Source organism: Rhinopithecus roxellana, chromosome 3 (assembly GCF_007565055.1).
Source record: "Rhinopithecus roxellana isolate Shanxi Qingling chromosome 3, ASM756505v1, whole genome shotgun sequence".
In the NCBI taxonomy this organism is placed as follows: Eukaryota; Metazoa; Chordata; class Mammalia; order Primates; family Cercopithecidae; genus Rhinopithecus; species Rhinopithecus roxellana.
The window spans coordinates 171,718,407-171,734,470 of NC_044551.1; the positions used below are offsets into that span (position 1 = coordinate 171,718,407).

The 16,064-nt window shown below is 39.9% G+C and overlaps 1 protein-coding gene across 2 annotated transcripts in view; it reads right to left on the reverse strand.

The window, feature by feature from the left end:
* Positions 1-16,064, reverse strand: part of SIMC1 (SUMO interacting motifs containing 1) — a 90,047-nt gene that overhangs the window by 51,916 nt on the left and 22,067 nt on the right. Inside the window, exon 1 of one of the 2 annotated variants that reach the window (XM_030927160.1) lies at positions 12,275-12,638. The exons of the other annotated variant lie outside the window; for it this stretch is intronic. Within the exon in view, the coding sequence (XP_030783020.1) occupies positions 12,275-12,346 (72 nt within the window). The 5' untranslated portion in view covers positions 12,347-12,638. Of the gene's footprint in view, positions 1-12,274; positions 12,639-16,064 lie in introns of those variants that run through there. 2 annotated transcript variants of the gene reach the window in all.

A 16,064-nucleotide genomic window follows, 5' to 3' on the forward strand; every position in this document is an offset into this window, starting at 1 on the left:
CAGTATTTTATTGAGGATTTTTGCATTGATGTTCATCAGGGATATTGGTCTAAACTTCTCTTTTTTTGTTGTGTCTCTGCCAGGCTTTGGTATCAGGAAGATGCTGTCCTCTTAAAATGAGTTAGGGAGGATTCCCTCTTTTTCTATTGATTGGAATAGTTTCAGAAGGAATGGTACCAGCTCCTCCTTGTACCTATGGTAGAATTTGGCTGTGAATCCATCTGGTCCTGGACTTTTTTTGGTTGGTAGGCTATTAATGATTCAGAGCCTGTTATTGGTCTATTCAGGGATTCAACTTCTTCCTGGTTTAGTCTTGGAAGCGTGTATGTGTCCAGGAATTTATCCATTTCTTCTAGATTTTCTAGTTTATTTGCATAGAGGTGCTTATAGTATTCTCTGATGGTAGTTTGTATTTCTGTGGGATCACTGGTGATAACCCTTTTATCATTTTTTATTGTGTCTATTTGAATCTTCTCTCTTTTCTTCTTTTCAAAAAATCAGCTCCTGGATTCATTGATTTTTTTGAAGGGTTTTTTGTGTCTCTATCTCCTTCAGTTCTGCTCTGACCTTAGTTATTTCTTGCCTTCTGCTACCTTTTGAATGCGTTTGTTCTTGCTTCTCCAGTTCTTTTAATTGTGATGTTAGGGTGTCAATTTTAGATCTTTCCTGTTTTCTCTTGTGGGCATTTAGTGCTATAAATTTCCCTCTACACACTGCTTTAAACGTGTCCCAGAGATTCTGGTATGTTGTGTCTTTGTTCTCACTGGTTTCAAAGAACATCTTTATTTCTGCCTTCATTTCGTTATGTACCCAGTAAGGTACGTAACCTGCTCATTCAGGAGCACGTTGTTTAGTTTCCATGTAGTTGAGCAGTTTTGAGTGAGTTTCTTAATCCTGAGTTCCAGTTCGATTGCACTGTGGTCTGAGAGACAGTTTATTATATTTTCTGTTCTTTTATATTTGCTGAGAAGTGCTTTACTTTCAACTATGTGGTCAATTTTGGAATAAGTGCGATGTGGTGCTGAGAAGAACATATATTCTGTTGATTTGGGGTGGAGAGTTCTGTGGATGTCTATTAGGTCTGCTTGGTGCAGAGTTGAGTTCAATTCCTGGATATTCATGTTAACTTTCTGTCTCATTGATCTGTTTAATGTTGACAGTGGGGTGTTAAAGTCTCCCCTTATTGTTGTGTGGGAGTCTAAGTCTCTTTGTAGGTCTCTAAGGACTTGCTTTATGAATCTGGGTGCTTCTGTATTGGGTGCATATATATTTAGGATACTTAGCTCTTCTTGTTGAATTGATCCCTTTACCATTATGTAATGGCCTTCTTTGTCTCTTTTGATCTTTGTTGGTTCAAAGTCTGTTTTATCAGAGACTAGGATTGCAATCCCTGCTTTTCTTTTGCTTTCTGTTTGCTTGGTAGATCTTCCTCTATCCCTTTATTTTGAGCCTATGTGTGTCTCTGCACGTGACATGGGTCTCCTGAATACAGCACACTGATCGGTCTTGACTCTTTATCCAATTTGCCAGTCTGTGTCTTTTAACTGGTGCATTTAGCCCATTTACATTTAAGGCTAATATTGTTATGTGTGAATTTGATCCTGTCATTATGACGTTAGCTGGTTATTTTGCTTGTTAGTTGATGCAGTTTCTTCCTAGCCTCGATGGTCTTTACAATTTGGCATGCTTTTGCAGTGGCTGGTACCAGTTGCTCCTTTCCATGTTTAATGCCTCCTCCAGGAGCTCTCGTAAGGCAGGCCTGGTGGTGACAAAATCTCCCAGCATTTGCTTGTCTGTAAAGGATTTTATTTCTCCTTCACTTATGAAACTTCGTTTGGCTGGATATGAAATTCTGGGTTGAAAATTCTTTTTTTTAAGAATGTCAAATATTGGCCTCCACTCTCTTCTGACTTGTAGAGTTTCTACCGAGAGATGTGCTGTTAGTTTGATGGGCTTCCCTTTGTGGGTAACCCAACCTTTCTCTCTGGCTGCCCTTAACATTTTTTCCTTCATTTCAACTTTGGTGAATCTGACAATTATGTGTCTTGGAATTGCTCTTCTTGAGGAGTATCTTTGTGGCATTTTCTGTATTTCCTGAATTTGAAAATTGGCCTGCCTTGCTAGGTTGGGGAAGTTCTCCTGGGTAATATTCTGAAGAGTGTTTTCCAACTTGGTTCCATTCTCCCCATCACTTTCAGGTACACCAATCAGACATAGATTTGGTCTTTTCACATAGTCCCATATTTGTTGGAGGCTTTGTTTCTTTTAACTCTTTTTTCTCTAAACTTCTCTTCTTGCTTCATTTCATTCATTTGATCTTCAATCACTGATAACCTTTCTTCCAGTTGATCAAATCGGCTACTGAAGCTTGTGCATGCGTCACGTAGTTCTTGTGCCATGGTTTACAGCTCCATCTGGTCATTTAAGGACTTCTCTACACTGGTTATTCTAGTTAGCCATTCATCCAATTTTTTTCATGGTTTTTAGCTTCCTTGCATTGGGTTCGAACATCCTCCTTTAGCTCGGAAAAGTTTGATCTTCTGAAGTCTTCTTCTGTCAACTCGTCATTCTCCGTCCAGCTTTGTTCTGTTGCTGGCAAGGAGCTGCATTCCCTTGGAGGAGAAGAGGCGCTCTGATTTTTAGAATTTTCAGCTTTTCTGCTCTGGTTTCTCCCCATCTTTGTGGTTTTATCTACCTTTGGTCTTTGATGATGGTAACGTACAGATGGGGTTTTGATGTGGATGTCCTGTTTGTTAGTTTTCCTTCTAATAGTCAGGACCCTTAGCTGCAGGTCTGTTGGAGTTTGCTGGAGGTCCACTCCACACCCTGTTTGTCTAGGTATCACCAGCAGAGGCTGCAGAACAGCAAATATTGCAGAATAGCAAATGTTGCTACCTGATCATTCCTCTGGAAGCTTCATCTCAGAGGGGCCCCCGGTCATGTGAGGTGTCAGTTGGCCCCTACTGAGAGGTGCCTCACTGTTAGGCTACTCAGGGGTCAGGGACCCACTTGAGGAGGCAGTCTGTCCGTTCTCAGATCTCAAACTCGGTGCTTGGAGAACCACTACTCTCTTCAAAGTTGTCAGAGAGGGACATTTAAGTCTGCAGAAGATTTTGCTGCCTTTTGTTCAGCTATGCCCTGCCCTCAGAGGTACAGTCTACAGAGGCAGGCAGGCCTTCTTGAGCTGCGGTGGGTTCCACCCAGTTCAAGTTTCCTGGCTGCTTTGTTTACCTACTCAAGCCTCAGCAATGGCTGGCGCTCCTCCCCAGCCTGGCTGCCACCTTGCAGTTCGACCTCAGACTGCTGTGCTAGCAATGAGTGAGGCTCCGTGGGCGTGGGACCCTCCAAGTCAGGCGCGGGATATAATCTCCTGATGTGCCGTTTGCTAAGACCGTTGGAAAAGTGCAGTATTAGGGTGAGAGTGACCCGATTTTCCAGGTGCCGTCTGTCACAGCTTCCCTTGGCTAGGAAATGGAATTCCCTGACACCTTGTGCTTCCTGGGTGAGGTGATGCCTCGCCCTGCTTCGGCTCTCGCTCGGTGGGCTGCACCTACTGTCCTGCACCCACTGTCCGACAAGCCCCAGTGAGATGAACCCAGTACCTCAGTTGGAAATGCAGAAATCACCTGTCTTTTGCATTGCTTACGCTGGGGGCTGTAGACTGGAGTTGTTCCTATTCGGCCATCTTGGAACCTAGGATTTCTATATAGCAAACCTAGGATTGCTATATATGTGTTGTCTGCATATAAGTCTTACTTCCTTTCCAATCTGTATTTTTTTTTTTTTTTTTGCCTTATTACAATTGCTAAGGCATTCAGTATAATTCTGAATAGAAGTGCCAAGAACAGACATTCTTGCTTTTTGTTTTTTGAGATGGGGTCTTGCTATGTCACACAGGCTGGAGTGCAGTAGCATGATCCTATGACCTCAGCCTCCTGTGTAGCAGGGACTGCAGGTGCGTATCTCCAAGCCCAGCTTTTTTTTTTTTTTTTTCATAGAGATGTGATGTCACTACAGACCGGTCTTGAACTCCTGGGCTCAAGGAGTCCTCTTGCCTTGGTCTCCCAAAGTGGTGGGATGACCAGCGTGAGTCACTGTGCCTGGACCTTGCTTTTTCTTTTTCTTTTTATAAGTACATAGTAGATACATATATATATATATAATATAATATATATAATAATTGTATATTATATATATTTATGGGGTACCTGAGATATTTTGAGACAGAAATATTTTGAGACATTATATAATGTGTAATAATCACATCAGGGTAAATGGGTATCCATCACCTCAAGAATTCATTTCTTTGTCAAGAACATTCCAATTGTACTCCCTCATTCTGAAATGTGTAATAAAATATTGCTTACTGTAGTCACCTTGTTGTGCTATCAAATACTAGATCTTACTCATTGTATCTAACAATATTTTTGTACCCAATAACCATCCATTCTCTCCCAACCCCCTACTCCCCTTCCTAGCCTCTGGTAACCATCATTGTACTCACTATCGCCATGGGTCTAATTTTTACCTCCCACAAACAGTGAGGACATGCAAAATTTGTCTTTCTGTGCCTAACTTATTTCACTTAACAGAATGCTGTCCAGTTCTGGAAGGTTATTAATAATTATTGATTCAATTTCTTTACTGGATATAGGTCTACTTAAATTATCTACTCATACATCTTTTTTTTTTTTTTTTTTTTTTGACAGAGCCTTGCTCTGTCACCCAGGCTGGAGCACAGTGGTGCGATCTTGGCTCACTGCAACCTCCGCCTCCAGGGTTCAAACGATTCTCAGGCCTCAGCCTCCTGAGTAGCTTGGATTACAGGTGCCTGCCACCATGACTGGCTGATTTTTAAATTTTTAGTAGAGACAGGGTTTCGCCATGTTGGCCAGGCTGGTCTTGATCTCCTGACCTCAGGTGATCCGCCCACCTTGGCCTCCCAAAGTGCTGGGATTACAGGCGTGAGCCACCATGCCTGGCCCCTCTTTACTCTTCCCTCTCATCCTGGTGCTGTGAGCTGTGCTGCCTGAAGTTGGGGAAGGGGTGACATAAGCTTTCCCTTGGCTGCCCCAGCTGGTGTCTCACTGTATTGTGTGGACCCCAAATCCCCTGGTTCTGAGCCTAACACAGCACCAGGTCTCATGCAGGAATTGCAGTCCTTGTGGCCTAGACTGCCCTTCAAATTTATTTAGCACACCAGACCACCTTAGCCCATGGTGGTGGGGCTAGCTGGAACTCAAGTTCTGACTGCTAGGATGGACGATTTGCCTCTGGCTATGTCTATTCTAAATGCTCCTGCTGTGGGCACCGACCAAATTCTGCCGTGTGTTGTTTTCTGCTGTCACAGAGCTGCAGTGAGTTCCAATGCAAAGTCCCACAATCACTTCACTTTCCCTTTCCCAAGCACACAGATTCTCTCTCCACATCATACTGCACTGCTGGAGGATGGAGGAGGGGTGGTATAGGCAATTCAAGACTATCTTTCCTAACCTCTTCAGTGCCTCTTTCCTTAATATGTTAAAACCAGGTACTGTGATTGCTCACCTGTGTTTTAGTTCTTATGAAAGTGCTTTCTTGTATGGATAGTTGTTCAGGTTGGTGTTCTTGCTGGGGGGAAACTGCTGGAGAGTTCTATTCGGCCATCTTGTTCTGCCTCCCCTGCTTGTTCTTGAACTTAGAAGAAAGAATTTCAGACTTCCATCATTAAGTATAATTCTAGCTGTGGGGTTTTCACAGATGCCTTTAAGGAAGTTCCCTTCTTTTCCTAGTTTACTCAAAGTTTAAATTTGGAATAGCTATTAAATTTTGTCAAATGCTTCTTCGGCATCTGTTAAGATGATGATGATTTTTTGTTCTACTAATATCAGAATTTATATTGATTGATTTTCTAGTGTTAAATTAACCTTGCAATCCTGGGAAATCTTCTCTTGGTTATGATGTATTGTTCTTTTCCTACATTGATGGGCTTCAGTGAATTGATATTCTGTTAAGAATTTTTGCATATTTATCCTGGGCACAGCGGCGCATGCCTGTAATCCTAGCACTTTGGGAGGCCTAGGTGGGAGGATCTCTTGAGCTCAGGAGTTCAAGATCAGCCTGGGCAACAAAGCAAGACCTCATCTCTACAAACATTAAAATAAAATAAACTAGCTGGGCAGGGTGGTGCATGCCTGTGATCCCAGCTACTTGGGAGGCTTAGAAGGGAGGACTGCTTAAACCTAGAAAGTCAAGGCTGCACTCCAGCCTGGGCAATAGAATAAGGCCTTATCTCTAAGAAAAATAAATTTGCATGTTTATGTGGGATTTTTATTTGTAATTTTCTTTTTTGTAATTTCTTTTTCTGTTTTTGTTATCAGAGTAAAACCGAATCCATAAAATAACTTGAGAAACAGTCCTACCCCTTCTATTTAAGTTGGGTTTGAATGGCACTATAGTCTTTCTTAAATGTTTGGTGAAATTCACCAGTGAAGCTCTTTGCACCTGAAATTTGCTTTTCAGGAAAGGTACAAATTAAAATTACAAATTCAATTTCTTTAGTAGACATAGGCCTATCAATATTTTATCTGCCTTCTTGTGTTAGTTTTATGACTTATGTTTTTCCAGAAATTTGTCCATTTCATTTAAATTATCAAATTTATTGGCATAAAATTGTTCATAATATTCCCTTACCAACTTTATAATTCTACACTCTGTATAGATTTATTCCCAATTCCTATTTTTATTCCTAATATTGGTAACATTTTTTAAATCCCTGATAAATCTAGCTAGACATTTATCAACTTTATTGATCTTTTTAATCTGTTTCCTATGTCATCTGTTTCTGTTATCTTTATTACTTCTTTCTTCCTACTTTAGATTTAATTTATTCTTTCTCTAGCTTCTTAAATGGAAGCTTAGGTTTAGACTTTTTTCTTTTCTAACATTAACATTTAAAACTAAAAATTTCACTGTAATGACTACTTTGGCTTCATCCCACAATTTCAAAAAGTATGTGAATTTTTCTGAAGGACACAATTTTTAATACGTACTCATTTTATTATCATCTGGTTCAAATTTACTTCCATTATGGTCAGGAAACATACTCTGTAAGATTTTAATCTTTTGAAATACACTGAGACTTATGTCCTAACACACGGCCTACCCTGGTGAATCTTCCTTGTGTACTTAGGGAGAAAAAGTGTATTCTGTATTTGTTAGCTACAGTTCTATAAATATCAATCAGGTCATGGTAGTTAATGGTGTTTTTCAGATCTTTGATTTCTTTACTTTGGTGGGGGGAGATCCAGTTGTATTATCAATTACAGAGTGAAAAGTGTCCAACTACAGTTCTAACTTTGACTGTTTTCCCTCTTAGTTTAGTTGTTTGCTTCATGTATTTTGAAACTATATTTATTAGGTGCATATACACATGTAATTCTCGTAACTTCCTAATGTATTAACTCTTTTATCATTATGAAAGATTCCTCATAGTCTCCAAAAATCTTCCTTGTATTGATGTCTTTTTTTCTGGTAAGAACAGAGTTACTACAAATTTCTAGTGCATACTATTTGCATGGTATATTTCTTTCTATCCTTTTACTCTCAGTGTATTTGCATCTTTATATGTAGAATGTCTCTCATATAGACAGTACATCTCACACAGTTAGCACATACTCGGTTCTTGCTTTTTTTTTGGTCCAGTCTGACAATCTCTGCCTTTTGTTTAGAATTTTGGTCTATTTACACTTAATTATTTACATGTTCAGTTTTAAATCTACAATCATACCATCTCTTTCCTATTTCTTCTATCCATTACTTGTTTCTCTGACCCTCTTTTCCTACCTCCCTTTATGTTAGTCACATATTTTTTGGCATTTCATTTTAATTCCTCTATTGGTTTTCTATGTATATCTCTTTTCATTATATTTTTAATGGTTGCTCATTATAATTTTCATTATATTTTTAATGGGACTACAGTGTATAAATTCAATTTATTCCAGTGTACTTTAGAAAATTTTAGAAAATGTACTGAATTACTTGGCACAGCATGGTGGCTCAGGCTTGTGGTCTTAGCACTTTGGGAGGCCAAGGCGGGCAGATTGCTTGAGCTCAGGAGCTAGAGATCAGCCTTGGCAACATGGTGAAACCCCATTGCTACAAAAAAAATTAGCTGGGCATGGTGGTGCGTGCCTGTAGTCCCAGCTACTTGAGGGGCTGAGTCAAGAGGATTGCTTGAACCTGGGAGGTTGAGACTGGGAGGTTATCCTGTGTATTATCTGTATACATTGTAAAAAGATATTAAGACATAACAAAAAATCATTATTTTTGTTTTACACATGTTTACAATTTCATGTGCTCTTCATTCCTTTGTGTAGATCCAAATATCCATTTAGGTGTCATTTCCCTTCAGTCAAAATGTTTTATAGTGCAGGTCTACTAGTGAAAAATTCTCTCATCTCTGTTTATCCAAAAATGTCTTTATTTTCCCCTTATATTTGAAGGATAATTTCTCCAGATGCAGAATTCTTGGCTGAAAGCTTTCTTTTTTCCATCATTTGAATATGTTGGTCCAATGTCTTTTGACCTTCACAGTTTCTGATAAGAAGTGAGGTGTTAATTGCACTGTTGTTCCCTATGTACAACATACCATTTTTCTCTGGATAGTCAGTAAGTGGTTTTCTTTGTGATTATCTTGCTTTCAGTCTGCTATACTTCTTGGGTAAGTTAATTTTTTCCCATAAAATGTGAGAAAATTCCAGTCATTATTTAAAACATTTTCTATAATCCACTGCTGCCGCTCCTTCTAAGACTCTAATTATACCTATAATGGATTGTTTGACATTGCCCTACATATCTCTTTTCAACTTTATTCCGGCTTTTTCTCCCGTTTCTTGAAACTGGGTGATTTCTATTGATCTAGCTTGAACTTCATGGCTTCTTTTGCCAATCTGCTTTGTTTTCTAATCTACTGTTGAAGCTATTTAGATTTTTAAAAATTTTCAGTTACTGTATTTTTCAACTCTCAAATTTCCATTTTTACAGTTTCCATTTCTTGGTTGAGATTTTCTACCCACTCATTGATGTCATATTTTAACTCATTGAACACATTTACAATAAGTGCTTTGAAGTTTCTGTTAAATCCAACAACTAGGCTCACTCAGAGTCAGTTTCTATTGACTGCCCTTTCCCCTTCCTTGAGTACGATTCACACTTCTGTTTCTTTGCATGCCTAGACACTGGGTTTAACTGTGTTCTTCTAAGAATTGCTGTGGGATTTTTGTTGTTGTTCTAGTAGATATTAATACTTAACCTGCCTAGATTTGAACCGCAAACTTTGTCTCCCTTGCACAATATAGGTACTGATATCTTTGTTCTTATGGTTTCCAGCTGCTGTTGTTTTAACCTGGCCTCTTGAGGCAGAGGGGTCCTCTGTTGTGCCTACATAATTTGGCTGTCAGCCAAGCACCTGAGCAGTCCTTATACTAAAATTTTGTGGTTCACCCTTCTTATGATTTTTCTTGTTTGCAGGGATTCCTCTGTAATTTCTTGCTCTGCCAGCCTTGATCTCTGTCCCTTAACATTTCAAGTCCATAAAATCTCAGCCTTCTGCCACCCAAATTGCAAATGATTGGGGAATACAATCAGTTAAAAAAGCCGCAAAGTCACAGACATCACCCTACGCAGCTATCTTGTATAAATAGATTCCTCTCTGGTATCTGCCTGATTTTTCACTGGGCCCTCAGAGAGTACTTTAACAGGTGTGGTGAGTGAGTTTCACAGATTGGAAATAGAATCCAACTGCATTGCTCTTCAAACTTTGTAGAGAGTCAGTTGCTCCCCTCTTTGATAGTTTCATAGCACACTGTACATACTAATGTTACTTTAGCACATATCATGAGGCATTTTGCAGGATACTTAATTATCTTCTCCCCCATTTGAGGATAACCTCTTTTTGTATCCTGTATCCTTGGTAGCTATAAGGTACTTGGATCCAACACATGATTAATAAATAAATTTAATAATATTTGCTAATTTTTCATTCATTGTTCTCTCATACTCTCCCTAACTCCTAATTAAGTAATTTGCATTTCCATCACATATTGCTCCAATTAAACTTTCACAGATAACAAATTATCTTTCTAATTTTAACAGTTGGATTGCCAGAGGGAGGAGAAACACAGATTACTAAGGCATCCCGTTATTGGGCATCTGCAGAGTGAAACTAGGAAACAACTCCATCAGGCCTCCTAATTAACCCTATTTTCAGACATTGTGAAGTGAACATTATTTACATTTTAGAGTAAAACAAAGCTCAGAAACCAGAACACTTTTCTTCTGGGGCTTTGGACTTAATAAATTGGAAGTGTCAGATTCACCTATACCAGCAAACTACTGACCCAAGGCTTATCACCCACTTACGGTATTGATAATAGGATTTGCTGCCTACCACTCCAGTTTCTGCTCACAGTTTTTGGTTAATTTTACTCTTTGGAGACTTTTGTTAATTCTTGCCAGCTTGGCTAGCAGGAAAAATTAGTTTCGGTCAGAATCCTGTTTGTTTGTTTTTAAGTGGAGAGTCCTTCAGGCTATACTCCTGAAGGAAAAATTCCTGGTCAAGGCTTGTGTTGAATTTGTATCCAGTGACTTTGTTAAACTCACTCAATTAGGTCCTAGGAGGGCTGTGTTGTTGTTGTTGTTGGGGGTGGGTATATTCCTTGAGATCTTCTGCATAGACAATCATGTCATTTGGAAATAGGGACAGTTTCATTTCTTTTTTCCAATCTGTATGCCTTTTATTCCCCTTTCCTGTTTTACTTTTTTTGTAGAAATGGTATCTCCCTATGTTGCTCAGGCTGGTCTTGAACTCCTGGGCCCAAGCAATCTTCCCTCCTTGGCCTCCCAAAGTGCTGGGATTATAGGCATGAGCCACCATGCCTGGCCTATTTCCTTTTCTTAACTAATTGCACCAGTTGAGACTTCCAGCACCATCTGAATAGGAGCGGTAAAAGCAAGTATCATTGCTTTGTTCTAAATCTCACAGTCCACAATCAAATGTGGGAGCAAAGGGCTGATCTAAGGTTTCAACTTAAAAGGAAAGCAGAGTGTAAAAGTTTGAAAAATTTACAACCCAGTCCTGTGGTAGGGAAGGAACAAGCATTTTTAGGAGAGAAATTTAAAGGGGCTGAAGAGCAACCACTTGCAAAAAAAATTAGCAAGACAATGGGGAAAAGGCCTAGAGACCTAGAAGGACAGAATGCTTTCAGGCCCCAGTCAGGGCTCAAAAGGCCCCAGGCATGGCTCAGGCTGCCAATCACAGGCCCTGGCAGCTTCTATGTAGTGTTAAGTCTGTAGACACACAGAATGTGAGAGTGCATTCTGGCAGTTTCCACCTAGATTTCAGAAGATGTATCAGAAAGTCTGCATGCCCAGGCAGAAGCCTGCCACAGGGGCAGAGCCCCTGCAGAGAGACTCTACTAGGGGAGTGCCAAGGGGAGATGTAGGGTTGCAGCCCCCACAGAATCCCCACTGGGGTACTCCTTAGTAGAACAAGGCTGCTGCCCTCCAGAGCCCAGAGTGGTAGAGCCACCAGCAGGTTGTACTTTCAGCCTGGAAAAGCCAAAGGCACAACTCCCACCTGTGAGAGTAGACATATAGGCTGTGCCCCAGTAAAACCAAGGGGTGAGGCTGCCCAAGGCCTTAGGAGCCCACCCCTTGCACCAGTGTGCCCAGGATGCAGGACATGGAGTTAAGGGAGATTATTTTGGAGCTTTAAGATTTAATGTCTGACCTGCTGAATTCTGGACTTGCATGAGGCCTATTATTCCTTTCTTTTGGCCATTTTTTTCCTTCTGGAATGGGAATGTTTACCCTATGCCTGTATAACCATTGTATCTTAGAATTCAATAAACTTGCTTTTCATCTTACAGGCTCACAGCTGGAAGAAATTAGCCTTCAGTTTCAGATGAGATTTTGCATTTTTTAATTGATAGTGGAATGAGTTAAGACTTTGGAAACGATTGGGAAAGGATGATTATATTTTGCAATGTGAGAAAGATATGACATTTGGGGGGCCAGGGAAAGAATAATACAGTTTAGATAAATGGCCCCTCCAAGTGTCAGGTTAAAATTTGATCCCCAATGTTGGAGGTAGGACCTGGTGGAATTATGGGGACGGATCCCTCATAAATGGTCATGGTGCCATCCTCAAGGGATTGAGCCAGTTCTCACTCATAGTTCCTGCAAAATATGATTGTTCTTTTTCTCTTCCTCCTTCTCTCACCATGAGACATACCTGCTCCCCATTCGCCTCTGCCATGGTTGGAAGCTTCCTGAGGTCCTCACCAGAAGCGGATGCTGGTGCCATGCTTCTTGTTCAGCCTGCAGAATTATGAGCCAAACAAACCTCTTTTCTTTATAAATGACTCAGCCTCAGGTATTCAGGGAACCTTACAGCAATGCAAAATGAACTAAGACAGCTGTTCTGAATATTTTGTCCCTCCATACAAACTTTACAATCAGTTTGTTGATGTTCACAGAACAAATTGCTGGGATTTTGATTGGGATTGCATTGAATCTACCAATTAAATCAGGAAGAATTGACATCTTGATGACACTGAGTTTTCCTATTCACAAACATGAAATGTTTCTCCATTTATGTAGTTCTTCTTTGATACCTGTCATCACAGTTTTGTAGTTTTCCTTATTAAGATCTTGTAGATATTTTGTTATATTTATGTCTATTTGTTCAATTTTTGAGAGTGCTAATGTAAATGGTAATGTATTTTTCGTTTCAAATTCCACTTTTTCATTGTTGGTATATAGGAAGGAACTGACTTTTTTGTATGTTAACCTTGTGCTCTGCAAACTCACTATAATTGCTTGTTAGTTCCAAGAGGTTTTTTCTAGATTCTTTGAGATTTTCTACATAGATAAATCATGTCTTCAGTGAACAAAGACAATTTTCTTTCTTCCCAATCCACATATCTTTTGTTTTTTTTTGAGACAGAGTCTCACTCTGTCACCCAGGCTGGGGCACAGTGGTGCAATCTCTGCTCATTGCAACCTCTGTTTCCCGGGTTCAAGTGATTCTTCTGCCTCAGCCTCCCAAGTAGCTAGGACTACAGGTGCTCACCACCATGCCTGGCTGATTTGTACATTTTTGGTAGAGACAAGATTTCACCATGTTGGCCAGGATGGTCTCAAATTCCTGGCCTCAAGTAATCTGCCTGCCTTGGCCTCCCAAAGTGCTCAGATTACAGGCGCGATCTAACATGCCCGGCCCTGTATCTTTCTTTTCTTCTGTTTTCTTTTTGTGTCGCATTAGCTAGGACTTCCAGTACAATGCTGAAAAGGGGTAGTGAGGAGACATCCTTGCCTTATCCCTGATCTTAGTAGGAATGCTTCAAGTTTTTCACCGTTAGGTATGATGTTAGTGGCAGGTTTTTGTAGATGTTCTTTCTGAAGTTGAACTATATTCCTAGTTTGCTGGAAGGTGTTTTTGTTTTGTTTTGTTTTGTTTTGTTTTTAAATCATGAATGGGTGTTAAATCCTTTTTTGGCATCTACTGAAGGGATCATGTGATTTCTCTTCTTTAGCCTACTGATGTGGTGAATTGCATTAATGGATTTAATTGATTTTCAAATGATGAATTGACCTTGCAGACCTGGGAGAAATCCTACTCGGTCATGATGTATAATTCTTTTTGAACACTGTTGGATTTGATTTGCTAATATTTTATTGAGGATTTTTGCATCTGTGTTCATAAAAGATATTGGTCTGTAGTTTTCTCTTATAATTTGTCTTGTTTTGGTATTAGTGTAATGTTGGTCTCACAGAGTTAGTTAGGGAGCAGTCCCTCTGCTTCTATTCCCTGAAAGATTGTTGAGAATTTACATCATTTATTCCTTAAATATTTGTTGGAATTCACTCGCCAACCAATCTGGGTCTGGTACTTTCTGTTTTGGAAGGTTACTAATAATTGCTGATTCTATTTCTTCATTGAATATAGGTCTACTTAAATTACTTATTCACAAAACTTTTTTTTTTTCTTATATTTTTTGCTCTGTCACCCAGGCTGGAGTGCAGTGGCATGATCTCGGCCCACTGCAACTTCCGCCTCCCGGGTTCAAGTGATTCTCCTGCCTCAGCCTCCAGAGTAGCTAGGATTACAGGTGCATGCCACTACACCTGGCTAATTTTTGTATGTTTAGTAGAGACGGGGTTTCGCCATGTTGGCCAGGCTGGTCTCAAACTCCCAGCCTCAAGTGATCCACTCACCTCGGCCTTCCAAAGTGCTGGCTGGGATTATAAGCGTGAGCCACCCAGCCATCATACACCTTTTATAACAAAAATCTAAATTTTAAAAAGCATTTGTTCTACCCAAATTGATCTATAAGCTTAATAATTACAAACAAAATTCCAATGGGATTTTAAAAAGTAACAGATAAGATTATTCATAACTTCATTTGAAATAGAAAAAGCAGTCAGGCATGGCAGCTTGTGCCTGTAATCCCAGCACTTTAGGAAGCTGAGGTGGGCGGATCACTTGAGACCAGCCTGGCTGATATGATGAAACCCCATCTCTACCAAAAATACAAAAATTAGCCAGGCGTGGTGGCGTGCACCTGTAATTCCAGCTACTCAGGAAGCTGAGGCAGGAGAATCACTTGAACCCAAGTAGTGGAGGTTGCAGTGAGCTGAGGTTGTACTACTGCACTCCAGTGTGAGTGACACAGCAAGATTCCGTCTGAAAAAAAAAGAAAAGAAAAAAACAAAGAACTTTACTACTGCTGCATGTAATTGCTACTGCTGCTGCCATCTTCACTAAATTGGAATTCACCTGGGCCCTGCTTCTTCCCGTCACCAGCTTCTGGTAGAACCTAGGTCCCACGTCTTAGCACTAGGTGCAATGGAGCCTGGGAAAGTGAGCATCTGCCATTTCTGCTTCTTTACACAGAAGTAGATTGTATCTCTGAAGGTGGGAGTTCTGTACACTCCTAGTATTCTGAGATTCAGGCACTAGGATCTCACAAGGAATGACATAATGTCCACAATAGTGGTATATATTAAAATAAAAAAGACATATTACTCTTTATCCTCAAAATTCAACTGCAAGGAACTTGTCCTACAAACATTTTTTTCCTTTTTTAACCATAAAATGCAGAGAAAAAAATCATATCTTAATGACTATGCAGGAGGATTCATCATATCATAGTTTAACAGCAAAAAAATTAAAATCAATAAGAGACTGGCTAATTTAGGTTTTTAAAAATTTTTATTAAAATTTCTTTTGGTTTCATAGGTTTTTGGGGAATAGGTGGTATTTGGTTATATAAGAAAGTTCTTTAGTGATGATTTGTGAGGTTTTGGTGTACCTACCACCCAAGCAGTATACACTGAACCCAATTTGTAGTATTTCATCCCTCGCCCCTTTCTCACCCCTTCCCCCTGAGTCACCAAAGTCATTCTTGTGCCTTTGCATCTCATAGTCTAGCTCCCACTTATGAGTGAGAACATACGATGTTTGGTTTTCCATTCCTGAGTAATTTAACATTACTTTTTAACATGAGAATAACATTTTTTAACATTAGAATAACATGCAGCTGATAAAATGATTATTGAATGAATATTACAATGTACCAGGCACCATGTTGTGCACTGGGAATACCATTGTGAGCAAAATGAATAATGGTCTGAATGAGGTACGAATTTTTAAAATGTCTATCATATATATTTCAATTTTAAAATATATATACTAATTATATATATTAATATATATAAATTTTCTTTTTGATTTTAATGCCTATAATATATTAAGTAGTTTTAAAAAATTAGTATGAGGCCGGGCGCGGTGGCTCAAGCCTGTAATCCTAGCACTTTGGGAGGCCGAGACGGGCGGATCACAAGGTCAGGAGATCGAGACCATCGTGGCTAACACGGTGAAACCCCGTCTCTACTAAAAAGATACAAAAAACTAGCCGGGCGAGGTGGCGGGTGCCTGTAGTCCCAGCTACTCAGGAGGCTGAGGCAGGAGAATGGCGTAAACCTGGGAGGCGGAGCTTGCAGTGAGCTGAGATCCGGCC